Below are 20,620 nucleotides of genomic sequence, written 5' to 3'. Positions count from 1 at the left end.
GAAGAGACTTCTCCCCTGCTCATGGCATCTGCAGGGTCACACCCTAGTGTTCCCAAACCTTCCCAGATGGGGCCACAGTCTTCTCCATATGCCTAAGCAGGGAACTTTGCACCTGCAGTCCAGGCAAATCACTGAGGCTCGGTGCCCTGGCCTACACTTAGTATGGTCAACTTGTGACAAGCTGGAGGGCGTGCTGGCACCTCCCCGTGGCTTTCTTTTCCATTGTCTGAGGAATAAAGAAGCTGAGCACCTTTTCCCTTACGACTGGGGTCTCCATTGCTCTTTTGTTCTTCCTGGTGACACTATGCAAATTTTTGCCCACTCACCCATAGTAGGCTCTCTCTTCTCTCCATTCATCTCTAGGCACTCTTTATGCATTGAAAGACTACAGAAGGACAGATTGCTAGCTTTCAAGGTTATTCCCAACTGAGGGACTCGCACTTTCACTGTGTGATCGAGTCCTCCGATGAATCAAAGTTTTTACCTTCAATAGTGTCACCAATGTCCATTTCAGCCCTTTCAGTTTGGAGCATTTGTGTTCCATTTAAGAAAACTTCCTTTACCTTCGGTCTTTAAAGAAACCACGGTATCGCCGGACTCTTGTTTGCTTTGTACCTTTTAACACTGAGGTTTCTAACCCACCACGAGTATACTTTTGTGTGTGGTGTGAATTGTCAGTACACTTTAATTTTTCCCTATGGGTAAGTGGTCCAAGCACTATTTATGAAGACAATATCCCTCCTTGACTTCTCGAAGAGACAGCACAGTAACAGATGAAATTGTGGCGGAGGGGAGGGGGCTGGGAAGGGGGCAGGAGGGGGGATTTGTCCGTGGTGGTGCAGGAGACCATTGCTGCAAGGAGCTCTTTCTGACCTCACTACTACGTTCCTCTGACGCGGTAAGTATAGCCGCACTGGGATCCCCTTACCTTGAAAACTATATAGCCTCACGATAATTCTTGACAATGGCTCACAGGAAGTGCTCCCACCGTGCTTCTTCAAGCAAATAGCATATTGGCTGTACCTTGCCTTTGGAATCTGCCTGCTAGTCTACCATCCGACCACCCAAAACACAAATTTCCTTCGATTTTCATTGTTAATCAACATCTTTGATTTTTCTCCTCAGATTACTGTCCATCGATTGAAACCTCTGACTCTCTCTCAACAATGTGTAATAATTTCCCCACATAGTCTCATAGCAACTTTGATCAGACCTGGAATTAGAAACATGATACAAGTGTGCCATTTTAACTCTTTCAAAAAAGGTTCACTTTCCAAGCGTTTCTCGCCAGGACTTAGCTGTGGAAATGTCTTCTGCATGTTGATTCTCTTACACCCTAGTCTTACTCAACAATCGTACACAGCCTAATAATTCATCCATCGGATTGTCTGAGTTGATAATCACATCACCAGCAAATTCTACCTTGAGTTTTTCTAAACCCTTTGCCAGGGATTTTATGCTCCTCCTCACTCCACTCAGTGGTGACAGTGGCCCACTGTACAGCATTCTCCCTCACATCAAAGATTTCCAGGGACACGTTCAGTGGGATGCTGCTCTTGTTGTTGCTGTTGTTGTTTTTGGAGGAATTTTATTATAACGTTACAAAAAGAACACTTTTGTACACTAGGATAAGAATTATGTGGCAGGAACTGGTGCTGAGTTTTATAACACTTTTTGCTTGGACCTCAGACGATCAAGTTGCATCTACCATTTGATTCTCTACTCGTTCAGAGGGCCACATACTTTTGCGTCCAATCTCTTAATGCCAAGCTTTATATCTATTGACTTTGCCAACCTTGAACACAACGTGCAATCCTGGACTACGACTCTCATCACTGGTCTCCACCCCGTAGAGGCACGGCTGAATTCCTGTTGCTGACATTTCTTTTATGATTTTGGCTGTGACATTCGCAATACATACGTCTGGAATGTCATTCAGCCTTCCTTCCTTTCTTCTGCGATTCTGATATGCATCGATATTATGTTCTGAACTTAAAGAGAATTATGGAGTGTACCACCTTTTTCTATCTCTAAGACCATCTCCACAAGCATGGAATAACAGTTTTCCAGGATATTTTGTAGACTCTACCAGAGAACTACAAGGTAGTTCCTGGGAAGATTTTTCATTACTGGTCCTACTGATTGACAAGTCATACAACTCTTTGAGTTTTCTATATCTTCTTCTGTCAGTTTTCATACAGTTGCCCAGGATTTAGTCAAACTTCACAACTTTTCAAACCTTTTATCTTAGAACACTCTCCAATATTCTCCGAAAGCCACATTTTACACAAATGCCCCGTGGGATCTGGGATATCTATACACACCCATGAATCATCCTATGCTCGCACGGTCTCAAACAGTTATGGGTTGGCACCTAGGAGTCAATGTGGAATGGGAGCCCACCCCTACTCAGCATTAGGGCTCTCTCCACAGAAGACGAGTAACCTGATTTCTTAGACTGCCTTATGTTCCAGCCACGAGGCAGAGACACTCACTAACCTTTAGGAAAATGCAACGAAATAAAGACTGCTTTGCCAGTAAGAGTCTGCTGCTACTACACTAACTGCTCATTAGCAAAGCAGACTGACGGGGCAGAAGTGACTTTTTCCTTTCTGTTCCTAAATTCATCAATTTGATGCCACAGGGAATAGTGACCTGCAGCATCCAAACTGTTTGAAGACAAAGGCAAAATCCTATTGCCTTTAAGAAGATCACCCTAAATAGCACAGGTGACTCTGTTCCAATCCTCCTTTCCTTCTCCCTTTGCAAGATCGTGACAACAAAACTTGGGCCTATCTTCTGCTACCTACAGGCAACCGGAGCTTCCTTATCCAGGAAATTGAAGGAACGGCATCCCAGACACCTCCAATCTGATCATCCAAAGTTCACTCCTAAGAAAATTCCAAGCAGGACTGTGTGGCCAATATCTCAACTAATCCGCCATCAATGACATTGAAACCCCATCTGGCAAACTGAGACCCGGCAGGAGCCATGTGGTAGATGTCAGGAAAGACGTACCATGGGAGGAAAGTCACATATCCCCAGGCCTACCTCAGACGCCACGCATCAGGGAGAGCCAGGGTCCCGATACCAGGAACAACAGGAAGGCTCTGGGCAGGTGCTAAGACACTGTGACTGAGCCTTACCACATGGAAACAGCTGGACACAAATGGCCCCTCTGCCTTCCACGCCCACCCTCTCCATCCAACCTCCCCCAGGCAAAAATGGCTATAAACGTGGGACGTGGAAGACTGGGAGGCTACAGGAGAGTGAACACCAGTCTGTGGAGGCCGCAAGACAGTCCCCTCGTCACCTCCAAATAGGCTAGCTTAGTATCCTCCTCCAGGACTGACCTGTGACATCCAGGTGGAAGGAGACGCTCTGGCCCCCGGCCTCGCAGCTGTACTCCCCGGCATCTGCCTTGCCCGCCTGCTGCACCACCAGCCGCCGCCCTCGGCCCGTGGCTTCCACACGCACTTTCGAGCTCGAACTCAGCTTCTTTCCGTCCTTGTACCACGTCACCTCCGTCTGGGCCTGGGCCACCTCGCAGCTCAGCGTGGCACTGGCCCCCGCCATGGCCTGCACTTCACTGCGTGCCGGCTGCTCCTTGGCAAACACCACCTTGGGCTCTGGGGACAGGGAGGGATACACGGGTCAAGGACACCATCTCAGTCAGGAAGGCAGCCCCGGGCAAAGGAGACCTGAGTGGGGAGCCGAGGGCCAGGCGGGTGCGAAGGGTGCGGAGGTGAGGCGGGGGCCAAGCTGGAAATTTCTCCAGGCTCTGCACCAGGCGTGTGCCCTGCAGACGTCCCCCTGCCTTTCTCAGCGACAAGTAACACAAGTGATGCATTCTCACCCGGGTCCGCGTGAGCTCATCCGGGGGGTGGGGGAGTTGGTGGGGAGGGTGCCCTTTTGGAAGAGACTTCTCCCCTGCTCATGGCATCTGCAGGGTCACACGCAAGCGTTCCCAAACCTTCCCAGGTGGCGCCACAGTCTTCTTCATACGCCTAAGCAGGGAACTTTACACCTGCAGTCCATGGAAATCACTGAGCCTTGGTGCCCTGGCCTACACTTAGTATGGTCAACTTGTGGCAATCTGGGGGGAGTGCTGGCACCTCCCCGTGGCTTTCTTTTCCATTGTCTGAGGAATAAAGAAGCTGAGCACCTTTCCCCGTACGACTGGGTTCCTCATTACTCTTTTGTTCTTCCTGAAGACTCTATTCAAATTTTTGCCCACTCACCAACAGTGGGCTCTCTCTTCTCTCCATTCATCTCTAGGCACTCTTTATGCACCGAAATACTAGAGAAAGACAGATTGCTAGCTTTCAAGTTTATTCCCAACTGTGGGACTCGACCTTTCACTGTGTGATCGAGTCCTCTGATGAATCAAAGTTTTTCCCTTCAATAGTGTCACCGATGTCCATTTCAGCCCTTTCAGTTTAGAGCATTTGTGTTCTATTTAGAAATGTTTCCTTACCTCAGTCTTTAAAGAAACCACAGTATCATCAGTGGGTTTTTTTGTTTTTACCTTTACAGTGGGTTTCTACCCCACCATGAGTTCACTTTTCTGCGTTGTGGGCATTGCTAATACAATTTAATTTTTTCGTATTGTTAAGTGGTGCAAGCATCTGATGGGGATACTCTGATAAACTTCCTCTTTGCACAATTCCTCTAGGACAGAAATTGTGGGGTCATTATGGGTTCATTCCTCATACTTCCTAGATGAGGCCAGAGTCTTTTCCCACAGGAATGTGCAGGGCATGTTCTCATCTGCAGTGAATGAGATTTGCTGAAGTTCTACCCTCACCTACTCTCACTGTTGGCAGTGTGGTGGGAGTGAAATGTACCTCCTGTGGCAGTCTTTTGCATTTTTTCTGATGATTCAAAGTAAAGACCCATTTCTGATGTTTTTGGTCATCAGTGTTTGCTCTTCTGTGGTGTCACTGTTCAACGTTTTTGCCCTATTTTCAATAGCATTGTCTGCCATTTGTATGTTCACTTTAAGGACGTTTTTATACATACGAATGCTAGGCACTGACAAGTGTGTATGTTCTAAATGTCTTCCACATCTGTGTGGTTTGCCTTTTCAGTACTTTATGCTATCTTCTGATGAATCTATCAATGCATATTTAGTTTTAAGGTAGTCAAATTTTTTTCATTATGATTAGTGCACTTGTATTTTAAGAAGTCATTCTTTGGGACTTCCCTGGTGGTGTAGAGGTTAAGAATCTGCCTGACAATGCAGGGAACACAGGTTCGAGCCCTGGTCCAGGAAGATGCCACATGCCACAGAGTAACTAAGCCCGTGCGCCACAACTGCTGAGCCTGCCCTCTAGAGCCTGTGAGCCATAACCACTGAGCCTGCACACCTAGAGCTCATGCTAAACAACAAGAGAAGCCACCGCAGTGAGAAGCCCGCAAACCACAGCGAAGAGTAGCCCCAGCTTGCCGCAACTAGAGAGAGCCCGCGTGGAGCTGCGAAGCCAAAAATAATAAATTTTAAAAAAATTTTTTTAACATCTTTCTTGGAGTATAACTGCTTTACAGTGGTGTGTTAGTTTCTGCTTTATAACAAACTGAATCAGTTATACATATACATATGTTCCCATATCTCTTCCCTCTTGCATCTCCCTCCCTCCTACCCTCCCTATCCCACCCCTCTAGGTGGTCACAAAGCACCGAGCTGATCTCCCTGTGCTATGCGGCTGCTTCCCACTAGCTATTTTACATTTGGTCGTGTATATATGTCCATGCCATTCTCTCACTTTGTCACAGCTTACCCTTCCCCCCCCCCCCATATCCTCAAGTCCATTCTCTAGTAGGTCTGTGTCTTTATTCCCGTCTTACCACTAGGTTCTTCATGACCTTTTTTTTTTTTTCCTTAGATTCCATATATATGTGTTAGCATACGGTATTTGTTTTTCTCTTTCTGACTTACTTCACTCTGTATGACAGACTCTAACTCCATCCACCTCATTACAAACAACTCAATTTCGTTTCTTTTTATGGCTGAGTAATATTCCATTGTATATATGTGCCACATGTTCTTTATCCATTCATACGATGATGGACACTTAAGTTGCTTCCATGTCCTGGCTATTATAAATAGAGCTGCAATGAACATTTTGGTACATGACTCTTTTTGAATTATGGTTTTCTTAGGGTATATGCCCAGTAGTGGGATTGCTGGGTCCTATGGTAGTTCTATTTTTAGTTTTTTAAGGAACCTCCATACTGTTCTCCATAGTGGCTGTATCAATTTACATTCCCACCAACAGTGCAAGAGTGTTCCCTTTTCTCCACACCCTCTCCAGCATTTATTGTTTGCAGATTTTCTGATGATGGGCATTCTGACCGGTGTGAGGTGATACCTCAATGTAGTTTTGATTTGCATTTCTCTAATGATTAGTGATATTGAGCATTCTTTCATGTGTTTGTTGGCAATCTGTATATCTTCTTTGGAGAAATGTCTATTTAGGTCTTCTGCCCATTTTTGGATTGGGTTGTTTGTTTTTTTGCTATTGAGCTGCATGAGCTGCTTGTAAATCTTGGAGATTAACCTTTGTCATTTGCTTCATTTGCAAATATTTTCTCCCATTCTGAGGGTTGTCTTTTGGTCTTGTTTATGGTTTCCTTTGCTGTGCAAAAGCTTTTAAGTTTCATTAGGTCCCATTTGTTTATTTTTGTTTTTATTTCCATTTCTCTAGGAGCTGGGTCAAAAAGGATCTTGCTGTGATTTATGTCATAGAGTGTTCTGCCTATGTTTTCCTCTAAGAGTTTGATAGTGTCTGGCCTTACATTTAGGTCTTTAATCCATTTTGAGTTTATTTTTGTGTATGGTGTTAGGGAGTGTTCTAATTTCATACTTTTACATGTACCTGTCCAGTTTTCCCAGCACCACTTATTGAAGAGGCTGTCTTTTCTCCACTGTATATGCTTGCCTCCTTTATCAAAGATAAGGTGACCATATGTGCGTGGGTTTATCTCTGGGCTTTCTATCCTGTTCCATTGATCTATATTTCTGTTTTTGTGCCAATACCAAGGGTTCTTCAATATACGCAAATCAATCAATGTGATACACCATATTAACAAATTGAAGGAGAAAAACCATATGATCATCTCAATAGATGCAGAGAAAGCTTTCGACAAAATTCAACACCCATTTATGATAAAAGCCCTGCAGAAAGTAGGCATAGAGGGAACTTACCTCAACATAATAAAGGCCATATATGACAAACCCACAGCCAACATCATCCTCAATGGTGAAAAACTGAAACCATTTCCACTAAGATCAGGAACAAGACAAGGTTGCCCACTCTCACCACTATTATTCAACATAGTTTTGGAAGTGTTAGCCACAGCAATCAGAGAAGAAAAAGAAATAAAAGGAATCCAAATCGGAAAAGAAGAAGTAAAGCTGTCACTGTTTGCAGATGACATGATACTATACATAGAGAATCCTAAAGATGCTACCAGAAAACTACTAGAGCTAATCAATGAATTTGGTAAAGTAGCAGGATACAAAATTAATGCACAGAAATCTCTTGCATTCCTATACACTAAAGATAAATTTTTTTAAATTATTTATTAAAAAAAGAAAGAAATCATTCTTTAATCTGAGGTAATTAAAACCATCTATGTTATCATCTAAGAGTTTTATGATTTTCCCTTCTATTCTGTGGTGTTTAACCCAACATGAGTTGACTGTGTGGGATATGAATTACTGGCCTAATCGTTTTTCTATATGGTTAAATGGTTTAAGTACCATTTATTAAAACCATGTTGTCTCTACTCCTTGCATGATTCCACATTTTTTTTTAAAAAAGGAGCAGGGGAATGTGGGCATCCATTCATGTTCAGATTTGTGTCGAAGATCACTATTCTGGTCCTTTGGTCTGTGTATCTCTCCTTGCAACGAGACACTATTGTATACATTGCTGTAGCTTTATAACAATCTTGATATTGGTATAGCAAATAACTCACTTTTTGCTCTTCTTCAAGAGTGTATTGACTGTATATGATCTTAGCAATTTACTTCTGAATTTTCAAAATCCCCACTAAACAAACATTTGTTTGGATTTTAATTGGTATTGAACATTTTTTATTCTTCCCTGGATTTCTACCTAACTATTTAGAACTTCTTGACTGTCTCTCAAAACATTTTTAATAATTCCCCGATGCACACAGAGCCTCTCAACACCCTTTATTAGACTTGGAATTAGAAAATGATTCTTTTGATGCTATTGTAACTCTTTTAAAAATTTCATTTTCCAGATGTTTGTTGCCACAATGTAGATGTAGACGTGTTTTCTTCATATTGATTTTTTTACATGGTAATCATTCTCAACTATCTTATTAAGTCTCATAATTTATCCTTTGGATTAATCATATTATCCATGAATTCAACTTTTGTTTCTTCACACGTTTATGTCTTTTACTTTCTTTTCCTCCTATCTCTGCTGTACAATGTTGGTTAAAAGCAGTAACAGTTGGTTTCCTTGTCTGGTTCCCTATCTCACAGACAAACTTTCAAACTTTCACTTTTTTGTGTGCAATTAGCTGGTTTGTCTGCAGCGTCATTTATCAGATTAAGAACTGTTTTATTTATAATTCGTTAAGAATTTTATGTCATGAATTGATGCCAACTTTATTAAACTTTTCTTCTGTATTTATAATGCCAAATCTTACCAAATACTTTATTCTGCATGTCATGAACAGATTGCTTTGCTAATGTTTCTAGTGTTTGAACAACCTTGCATTTCTGGACTATGACTTTTATCACAGTGTATTACCAATTTTCCTCTTAATATATTGTTAAATTTATTTTGATAATATTTTGTTTCAGATATTGGCCTTGATATCTATAATAGGTTGGTCTGTAATTTTAATTCTTACAATTTTTTTTGTCACATATTGGTATCAATGTTATGCCATCTACATGAAACAAATCAGAGACGTTTATCTCCTTTTTCTATTCTCTAGAAGAATATCCATGAACACGGATTTTCTTTCCAAAGTATTTCATATAATTTACCAGTGGAACTACTGGGCTTAGATCTTTCTCTATGAGAAGATTTATCATTATGGTTCCAATTATTTAAAAGATTATAGGACTACTTGAGTTGTTGAATGTTTCTTGTGTCACTTTTTATATAGTTTTCTAAGAATCTGATCAATTTGTCAAAACTTTCACATTTATTGCCATGAAAAAATATTGTCATATTCTTCTAAAATACCATTCTTAAAAGATACATACATGTTGGTATAGGAGAAGCTACTATTCCTCTCCAAGTCTAAATCTATAAATCAGACTCCATGGGGAATTATGACATAGAATGTTCTAACAGAAAACAAAAGGAAATCAGTATTTGCTTTGAAAAGAGAATTCCAGACCTCACTTGTGCATATCTCAGGCACATATCGACCAACCCTCTGGTCTCTGTTTACTTTGCACACATATTGCAAGAAAAATGGATCTAGATTTTGTTACATGTAGATGCACAGATAACTTCTATATCCATGTGCAAGGAAGAAAGAGTGTTCAGAACACCTAAAACTTTGATAATCCATAGTTCAGTCTTGAGATAAATCCAAGTATGACTGTGTGGCAGAAATTTCCCCTTGTCCTGGCTTAATGAAATTCAAACATCTCTCCCTAGTGTGAACCCACATGCGTTGCTAGGTGATGGCATCTAGGAGCTGTCAGGACATCCAGGAGGAGCAAATTCACATACCCACAGTTAAAAGACATCTGGTCTACCTCAGACTCCAAGTGCAAGACAGAACCAGAGTCCCAAACACCAAGGAATACCCGGAAGGTTCTGGGCAGATGCTGGGAACTGAAGACTGTGCATTACTGTGTGGAAACACCACTCAAGGTTTATAGGAACATCATTATCCCTTCTGTTCACAGCCTGCCCATCCAGACTCCCTTGGTCCAGCCATGGGTATGAAAATGGGAGGTGGGAAGATGGAAGGCTAAAAGAGATGAAGTCTAGTGGGAAGATCATCGGGTCTGTCAGGGGATGCAAGCCAGTCCCATCACCTCCACACAAGGCTAAGTTACTACCTCCAAGGACTGACCTGTGACATCCAGGTGGAAGGAGACCTTCTGGCCCCTGGCCTCGCAGCTGTACTCCCCGGCATCTGCCTTGTCCACCTGCTGCACCACCAGCCTCTGGGTGCAGCCCTTGGCCTCCACACGCACTTTTGAGCTCGAATTCAGCTTCTTCCTGTTCTTGTACCACGTCACCTCCGTCTGAGCCTGGGCCACCTCGCAGCTCAGTGTGGTGCTGGCCCCCACCACGGCCTGCACCTCTTTATGTGCTGGCTGCCCCTTGATAAACACTGCAGAGGACTCTGGGCACAGAAAGGGACACACAGTGTCAGAGACACAAAGCTGGTACCAGCCTGTGAGACCAAAACTTGAGAGTTCAGTAAATTTTCTCCTTGGAGCCAGTGATGCCATGTGCCCAGGAAGGTGTAGAGTTGTGTTTACAAACATATATCTCAAGTGTACATTTTGGTGATGTTCTGACTCAAGGTCAATTCCTAAGGCTGGAGGAAAGTGGCCAAAGTTATTCTAGCATCTGTCACAGCTAGTTCATTGTCTTTCCCATGTGACAGTCACCTCTGGCAGGCAGGTTGGGTTGTGTGCACTTGTATCCCCAGACCCAAGCATATGGTATGTCCTCCACAAACTATTCTACATTTTTCTAGGTATAACTCACATGTAAAGTGCACTAATTCATTCATACAGCTCAATGAAATTTAGGTGTATCTATTGCCATGTGATCAAAACACATCAACAAACAGAACATTTACAGCCCCCCTTTCACTACTGACCACTCCCCAAAAGTAAGCACTATTCTGACCTCGACCTCCATCAGTTACTTTTGTCTGTTCTTTGATTTCACATGAATGGAATTATACATTATGTGTTCTTTGGGTCTCTTTTCTTTCACTCAACATAATGTCTGTAAGATCTATCCATGTTATACATGTAGCAGCAGTCAGTTCTTTCATACTGATATACAGGATTCTGTTGTATGAGTGAGCACCACAATTTATTTTTCCTTTTTCTCTTGTGGTTCATTTGGGTTGTTTTCAATTTGGAGATATGATGTGTAAAGTTGCTATGAACATTCTTTCACATATCTTTTAGGGCACCAGAACTGTTGGAACATAGGAACATCTGCTTTTGGCTTTAGCAGATATTTCCAGTTTTCCAAAATTTTTGTACCAACTTACACTCGCACCAGCAGTGTGTTGGAGTTCCAGTTCTCCACATCCTTACCAATGGCTGATATCATCAATTTAAATAATTGTATATGTTCCATTAAACTCAAATAAATACATATAGGATCTCAGAGAGTCCATGCTGTAGATGCAGTCATTCATTCATTCAATCACTGATGCAACTAATGTCAATGGAGGGCCCATTATCTGCAGGCACTATGGTGGTAGCTAGGAATGCTACACCATAGCTGGAAACGTGAGTAACACAGTCTCTGTTCTTACAGATCTTACCTTCTACTGAGGAAAAACAAACAAACATACAAACATGACAATGATGTAATGCTACGGTGAATGCTGTGATGAAATAAGACAGAGTGACATGCTAGAGAGAAGGGACTGACTGGTGACTTAGATTTGGTGGTCAGAGAAAATCTTGCTAAGGAGTAATGTTTAGGTGAAGTGCTAAATGATAAAAGGGAGGCAGCTTTGATGAAAGCTGAGGGGAGTCATTCTAACAGAGATGAGAGCTAGGGCCAGGGCTCTCCTAGAAGGATAGATGTGGAGTGAGTGAGGAAGGTAAAAGGGAACTGCACTTTTGGAACCACACTGGGCATCTGATTTTTTCCTCTGGACACTGCTGCTCCTTAGTACAGGATGACACTAAAAGGCATAGGGCTGCTACTACGAAACAGGAAAACTGGTCATGCTATGTACACCTTGTGTGAGCAGAGAGATAAAGTTAGAGATTGAGGAGACAAGCCTCCAGGGAAAAGAGATCTTGTAGAATTGAGCCCCACACTCAACAACATTCCCCTCAAGATGTTTGATGAGCTCCACAACTGCATGGCCCAGGAGACTACAAAGCCAAGCAGAAAACCTCTGAAAACTATAGCAGACTTTTTAGCACCTTGCATTACCAGAGAGACAAAGATTAAAGTTGAGTGTCTGCCTGAAAAGAGACCCCCATCCATACCCCAAGTCTCTGCAGAAATCCTTGGAGGACTATGCCCAAGACTGGGGGCAAACCAGAGATAGATGACCCTGATCAAAACTGCAATGCAGCCTTGAGTCAGTGCAGTCCTTGAATAGACTAAAGTTCTTAGTTGTTCTCTCCCTCCCTAGCAAAGGAAATACTGATCTTCTGTCTGAAGTAAGATAACATCATCCATATTCAAAAAGTTTTTTCAAACAATGTCTGACAGTCAACTGAAAATTCACTGGCATGCCAAGGACAAGAGTGAATAGAAATCCAAAAAAAAAGCAATATCAGATGATCAGACCAGGATATAACCATGATAATATTTCTTTAGTATGAAAGAAAAGAAAATATGTCAAATACAAAAATTTTACTACAGAGTCTAGAATCTATAGAATCTATAAGAAATTAAACAAATGGAAATTATGAAACTGGAAAATACAATAACTGAAAGTAAACACAGTATAAATGGGTTTGACAACAGATTAGATATAGAAGAATAGAAAATTAGTGGATTGGAAGACAGATCTAAAGAAAATATCCAGACTAAAGCAGAGAGAGAAAAAGAATTAAGAGGTAGAGAGAAAGAGAGATACATATGAGACATGTGAGAAACCACACTCTATGGTTGAGGAAAGACAAAAATCCACAGACTCAAAATGCTCTGCAACCCTAACCAGGATGAATACAAAGAAAATCACACCTAGGTTCATCAATGTAAACTGCTGAAAATCAAAATCAAAAACAATACCTTAAAAACAACAGGAAAAGAAAAAAATTTTTGACCCTTGAGGGAACATAATATATCTGACAGTTGATATTCCAAAATAATACATGGAATCTGGAAGACAGTGGAATAGTCTCTTAAAAATTTTTTTTTAATATGGGCAGAGGATTGTTAAGCTGTAATTTGATAACCAGAGAAAACAGCCCTCAGAATATTGGGCCTAAATCCTGGCTCTGTAATTCTCTGGCTATGTGAACTTTGGCAAGTTATGGAATTTCCTTGTGCTTTATCTTAAAATGGGAATAATCAGAATTTCTCTTCCCGAGGTGGTTGTGAAGTTTATACAAGTAAAAAGACAAGAAGCACTTCATAAAATCTGGCCCTTGGCATGTAATTAATACCCGCTAGCTGCTATGTGGTAAGTTTTGTGACAAAACACACTTTTAGGGGGCATGACCACACACTCCCACTCCCTAATAATTAACCTGAGGAACATAAGAAGGGCCTCAAGGAACCCACCTGTGATGTCGAGGTGGAAGGAGACCTTCCAGTCCCTGGCCTCTCAGCTGTACACCCCCAGCATCTACTTTGCCTACCTGCTGCGCCACCAGCCTCGGGGTGCAGCCCTTCCTTGGCCTCCACACACACTTTTGAGCTTGAACTCAGTTTCTTTCCCTCCTTGAACCATATCACCTCTGTCTGGGCCTGGACTACCTCACAGCTTAGCATGGTGCTGGCCCCCACCTCAGCCTGCACTTCCCTGCATGCTGGATGCTCCTTGGCAAATATCAGTGTGGCCTCTGGGGACAGGGTGGAAGACACAGAGACAATCAAGTTTCTAGAATTGGATGAGGGCCCACCTTCTGGATCTCAAAACCATGATGCCTTGGCCACAAGCCGGTCCTATTCCTAGCTTTCTCAACATAGAGAACTTCAGAAGATGTACAAAGCAGGGAACAGGTTAGTTCTCAGAATCTGAAGGCTCTCAGTTCAATAATTTTCACGTCGGTATATGTTACAATTCAGGCTCTGGCATCTACTTAGCACCTGTGATCTCGTAATTACCCTAACAAAGAGAGGCATAATTTGTGGCTGGCCTATCACAGCATTGGTATTTTCAGGGAGAATTTCTTATACCATGTCACCAAGAACAGGCAATACCCCTGAGTCACAGGAACACTAATATATTAATGCAGTTTACAACTTCTAGCAGGCCAATCACCATTGGTGTAATCAAATCCTTGGCTTTGAGAATCAGATGCTGCTTTTTATTAACTTACTGTATTTGCTTGACATCACATTCCTCTAGAAAAGGGGTCCCCAACCCCCGGGTCACAAACCAGTACCAGTCCACAGCCTGTTAGGAACTGGGCCTCACAGCAGGAGGTGAGCAGTGGGTGAGCAAGCAAAGCATCATCTACTCCTCCCCACTGCTCCCCATTGTTCCCCATCACTCGCATTACCACCTGAACCATCCCCCCATCGCTTGCATTACCGCCTGAACCATCCCCCCCATAGCTCGCATTACCGCTTGAACCATCCCCCCTCCCTGGTCCATGGAAAAATTGTCTTCCACAGAACTGGTCCCTGGTGCAAAAAAGGTTGGGGACCGCTGCTCTAGAATCCATTCTACTACTCTAGACTTGATTTTCTTCTTTATAAAGTATATTCATTGGTAATTCTTTCAGTGAGATTTTATGAATGATAAATTCTCTCCATTTACTCTCTGAAAATGTCTGTATTTCACCTTAACTTTTGAATGATAGTTTAGCTGGATACAGAATTCTAGATCAGCAGTTATTTTCCCTCAGTGCTTTGGAGACTATACCATCTTTTCTGTGCTCTTCATTGCTGTTGAAAAATCTACAGGAAGAATAATTATCATCCCATTAATCTTTTTTCCCTTTGGAGGTTAAGATGTCCTCTTGGTTTTTGGCCTTCTGGAATTCACTAGCTGTGACTTTTTTTTTTTACAACTCCCATTATTTCTTATGAATCTTGAAGTTTAGGGTTCATGTCTTTTACCATTTCTAAAATTTCTCCACATTATTTCTTTCATTATTTCATCTTCCTCATTATCTCTAGTCTCTCCTAGAAGTCCTTTTAGACATACGTGTGGCCTTCTACTTCTCTTCTCTATGTCTGTCATTATCTCTTATTTTTTACCTCTTTGTGATTCATCCTGAGTAATTTTCTCAGATCTATCTTCCAATTCAATAATTCTATCTTCAGCTATGTCTAATTTGCTGTTTATCCCTCCACTGAATTGTTATTACAAAAGTTGTGTTTCTTATTAAGAAGTTTCATTTGGTTCTTTAAATCTGCCTGTTCTTTTTCCTAGTATTTCACTTTTTCTTACATTTTCTAGTCTTCCATACATCTCTTTAATCATTTTAAGTAGACTTATTTGACATACTCTTTCAGATTGTTTTTCTATCATCTGAAGTTTCTGGGTGGAACTTCTGATCTTCTAATCTTGCTCTTGTTTGTAAGTTCCAACTCTCATTTATATTGGATCATTCTTCTGGTGCTTAGATAATTCCTTTTATTTCTTATATGACTTAAAATACAAATGCATAAACAATAATTATAAAACTGTAAAGTTAACGGACACACTATGTATAAAGACATAACTTGTGACATTAACAACATTCAGCTTGGGGCACAACCTGTAAAGAAGCAGAGTTTTTCTATTGAAACTAAGATGATATAATTTCAAACTTGATTATTACAAAGTTAGATGTTAATGACAATCCCCAGGGTAATCACTAAGAAAAAATGAATGTACATATACATAAAGAAATGAAAAAGTAACAAAAATGGTACACTAGAAAAAATAAATTAATCATAAATGACAATAATGGAGAAAATAATGGCAAAAAGATATGACATATAAGAAACAAAGAGTCAAATAGCAGAAGGAAACACTTCCTTATAAGAATTAACTTAATACAAAATGAATTTTTTAAATGCTGTCTACAGGAGATTCACTTTAGATCCAAAGATACAAATAGGTTGAAAGTGAAAAGATACTCCATACAAATAGCAATCAATAGAGACCTGAGGTGGCTATACTAATGTCAAACAAAAGGAAAAAAACATTACAAGACATTATATTTAATATATACAGATATAGATTAAGGATGTTATATATTGATTAAAAGGGTCAGTTCATCAAGAAGATATCACAACTATAAACATAAGCACAACTAAAAAGAGAGCTCCAAAATATATGAAACAAAAGCTAAAAGATTAAAGGGAGAAATAGACAGTTCTCCAAGAATAGTCAGAGACTTCAGTACCCTACTTTCAATAATGGATAGAACAACCAGACAGATCAATAAGGAAATAGGATATGAATAACACTATACAAGAAACTAGACCTAACTGACTTACAGAGGACACTCCACCCAACAGCAACAGAAGACACATTTTACTCAAGCACATATGGAACATCCTCTAACACAGACCACATGTTAGGCCATAAAACAAGTCTCAATAAATCTAAAAGGACTGAAAGCATACAAAGAATCTTTTTGACTATGATGGAATGAAACTAGACAGCAATACTAGAAAGAAAACTGGAAAATTCACAAGTATGTCAAAATTAAACAACACACTCAAAGGAGTATTACAAGGAAAATTAGAAAATATTTTGAGATAAATGAAAATGAAAACACAGCATACCAAAACTTATGAGGTGCAGTGAAAGCAGTGTTCAGTTTCCTGCCATCCATAGCTATAAGCTATAGGCCTATCTTAAAAAGAAGATCACAAATCAATAACCTAACTTCATACCTTAAGAAACAAGAAAAAGATTAAGTTAAACCCAAACTTAGAAGAATGAAGAAAATAAAGATTAGAGCATAGATATGTGAAATGGAGAATACAAAAGCAATAGAAAGAATCAAGGAAACCAAAAGGTGGTTCTTTGAAAAGATCAACAAAATTGACAAAATATTAGCTAGACTAAGAAAAAAGATAGAAGACTCAAATTATTAAAATCAGGATAAAAAACTGGGGACATCAATAAAGACCTTACAAAAATAAAAAGGATTATAAGAGAATACTATGAACAACTGCACACCAACTAGATAACCTAGATGAAATGGAGAAATCCCTAGAAACACATAAACTATCAAAACTAACACAAGAATAAATGGAAAAAAATCTGAATAGACCTATAACAAGTAAAGAGATTTAATCAGTAATCAAAAACAAAATGACAGGCATCCAGACTGGAAATGAAGTAAAACTACCTGCAGATGACATGATTTGTATATAGAAAATCCTAAGGCATCCACAAAAGAACTAATAGAGTGAATAAATGAATTCAGAGAAGCTGCAAGATACTAGACCAATATACAAAAATCAATTCTATTTCCATACATTAGGAATGAACAATTTAAAAATGAAATTAAGAAAACAATTCCATTTACAGTAGCATCAAAAAGAATAAAATACTTAGCAACAAACGTAACAAAATAAGCACAATTCCTGCACACTAAAAACTATAAAACATAACTGAAAGAAATTTAAAAGACCAAAATAAATAGAAAGTCATCTCATATTGTGGATTAGGAGACTAACACTGTTAAGATAGCAAAGGGGACTTCCCTGGTGGACCAGTGGTTAAGACTCTGCGCTTCCACTACAGGGGGCTCAGGTGCGATCCCTGGTCAGGGAACTAAGATCCCACATGCCACACGGCGCGGCCAAAAAAATAAAATTAAAAAAGAAATCTGATACCAGTCATTTGGGGACTTCCCTGGTGGTGCAGTGGTTAAGAATCTGCCTGCCAATTCAGGGGACATGGGTTCAATCCCTGGTCTGGGAAGATCCCACATGCACGGAGCAACTAAGCCCATGCACCACAACTACTGAAGCCCACATGCCTAGAGCCCGTGCTCCGCAACAAGAGAAGCCACCGCAATGAGAAGCCCGCACACCCCAACGAAGGGTAGCCCCTGCTCGTCACAACTAGAGAAAGCCCATGTGCAGCAACAAAAACCCAACGCAGCCAAAAATAAATAAATAAATAAATATTTAAAATAAAATAAAAAGATGGCAATATTCCCCAAATTGACCTACACATTTTGATGCAATCCCAATCAAAATACCAGCTGTCTTTTTTGCAAAACTTAAAAAGATGATCCCAAAATTCATGTGGAAATGCAAGGGACCTCAAATAGCCAAATCAATGTTGAAAAAAAAGTTAAAGAATTCACACTTCCCAATTTCAAAACATACCACAAAGCTACAATAATCAAGACTGTGGTAGACATATATATCAATGGAATAAAATTGAGAGTCCAGAAGTAAATACTTAATTAATGGTTAATTGACTTTCAACAAGGATGCCAAGAAAATTCAATGGGGAAAAATTCTTTTCAACAAATGGTGCTGGGACAACTGGATATCCAATGGAAAGGATGAAGTTGGACCCCTAACTCACACCATACACAAAAATTGTCATAAAATGGATCAAAGACCTAAATACAAGGGCTAAAACTGGAAAACTCTTAGAAGAAAACATAGGTGTCAATCTCTTTGACCTTGGATTGGGAAACGATTTCTTAGATGTGACACCTAACACACAAGCAACCAAAGAAGATAAACTAGATTTCATCACAATTTTAAAACTTTTGTGCATCAAAGGGCACAATTAAGAAAGTGAATGGAAGAAACTATTTGCAAATCATATATCTGATAAGGCTACACTATATTATATATAGTATAAGGCTATACTATGCAGAATATATGAAGAACTCTTTCAACTGAGTAATAAAAAGATAAATAATTAAAAAACAAGCAAAGGATCTGAATAGACATTTCTCCAAAGAAGATATACAAATGGCCAAATACATACGAAAAGATGCTCAACATCATTAGTCATCAGGGAAATACAAATCAAAACCACAGTAAGATACTACCTGACATCCACCAGGATGGCTATAATCTGGTGGTTCCAGGCATCCCTGGGTTTGTGACTGCATCACCCCAATCTCTGCCTCCATTGTCATTGGCCATGTCCCCGTGTATCTGTATCGCGAATATCCCTCTTCTTTCTCTCAAAGGACACCTGTCATTGGAGTCAGGGCCCACCTTAATCCAGGGTAATCTCATTTTGTGATCCTTTCCTTGATGTTGTCTGCAAAGACCCCATTTCCAGTTAAGGTCACATTCTGAGTTTCCAGACAGACTTCAGGGGGACATGACACTGACGACTTGCCTAAGGTCACCTGTCTCCTAAGAGGCAGGAGTGAGGTCTGACCCTGTCCACTCTGATCCCTCCACAGCCTGCCTCGAAGTCAGTGTCCAAAACCAGGGCACAGCCACCCTGGTGTGGGCATGGGCCAGTGCCACAGGACAGATCCCTCAGCAGAACCAGGTCAGCCACACCACCACATGCCCACCTCTACCACCCTCAATGTTCCACTGCTGAAGCTGGAAGATTAGGCACTCACTTTCCCAGGTGCCTGAGCAAGGCATGGCCATCGGACCCACACAGTACTGGGAGGCATAGGGAAAATCGGCTGTGGGCTCCTCAGAGAGCATCTGTTCTCTGAATAGAAGAAAGAGCAGGTGACACCCTGTGCTAGGTAGGACTGCCCCAAGATCCCTGCACCACAGTATGCATGCACCTTCTCCAAGCTATTCCACCAAACACTAATCCAGGCACTGCTGTGAAGGGATTCTGCAGAAGGAATGTAGGTCCCAGATTAGTTGACTATGAGTTCATTAACAAGGAGATTATCCTGGTTGGGCCTGACCTAATCAGGTGAGACCTTAGAAGGGAGGGGGTTCTTCCTGGCCAAAGAGATTTGAAGCATAACAGTGAATGGAAAATTGATAAACCACTAGCCAGACTCATCAAGAGAAAAAGGGAGAAGACTCAGATCAGTAGAATTAGAAATGAAAAAGGAGAAGTAACACTGACAATGCAGAAATACAAACGATCATGAGAGATTACTACAAGCAACTCTATGCCAATAAAATGGACAACCTGGAAGAAATGGACAAATTCTTAGAAATGCACAACCTTCTGAGACTGAACCAGGAAGAAATAGAAAATATAAACAGACCAATCACAAGCACTGAAATTGAAACTGTGGTTAAAAATCTTCCAACAAACAAAAGCCCAGGACCAGATGGCTTCACAGGCGAATTCTATCAGACATTTAGAGAAGAGCTAACACCTATCCTTCTCAAACTCTTCCAAAATATTGCAGAGGGAGGAACACTCCACAACTCATTCTACGAGGCCACCATCACCCTGATACCAAAACCAGACAAAGACGTCACAAAGAAAGAAAACTACGGCCAATATCACTGATGAACATAGATGCAAAAATCCTCAACAAAATACTAGCAAACAGAATCCAACAGTACATTAAAAGGATCATACACCATGATCAAGTGGGGTTTATCCCAGGAATGCAAGGATTCTTCAATATATGCAAATCAATCAACGTAATATACCATATTAACAAATTGAAGGAGAAAAACCATATGATCATCTCAATAGATGCAGAGAAAGCTTTCAACAAAATTCAACACCCATTTATGATAAAAGCCCTGCAGAAAGTAGGCATAGAGGGAACTTTCCTCAACATAATAAAGGCCATATATGACAAACCCACAGCCAACATTGTCCTCAATGGTGAAAAACTGAAACC

General features: G+C 40.7%; 1 protein-coding gene across 16 annotated transcripts in view; it reads right to left on the bottom strand.

Annotated features, from left to right (window-relative positions):
- OBSCN (obscurin, cytoskeletal calmodulin and titin-interacting RhoGEF) overlaps nucleotides 1-20,620 on the bottom strand; it is a 245,238-nt gene that overhangs the window by 210,346 nt on the left and 14,272 nt on the right. For all 16 annotated transcript variants that reach the window (XM_082379271.1, XM_082379281.1, XM_082379280.1 and 13 more), the window contains exon 8: nucleotides 10,084-10,359. In XM_082379271.1, coding sequence (XP_082235397.1) covers nucleotides 10,084-10,359 — 276 coding nt within the window. The remainder of the gene's footprint in view (nucleotides 1-10,083; nucleotides 10,360-20,620) is intronic.

Source organism: Balaenoptera borealis, assembly GCF_965194805.1.
Source record: "Balaenoptera borealis genome assembly, chromosome: 2".
Taxonomy (NCBI): domain Eukaryota; kingdom Metazoa; phylum Chordata; class Mammalia; order Artiodactyla; family Balaenopteridae; genus Balaenoptera; species Balaenoptera borealis.
Note: the sequence above shows the minus strand (reverse complement) of the source record. Positions and strands in the feature narration are given on the sequence as shown.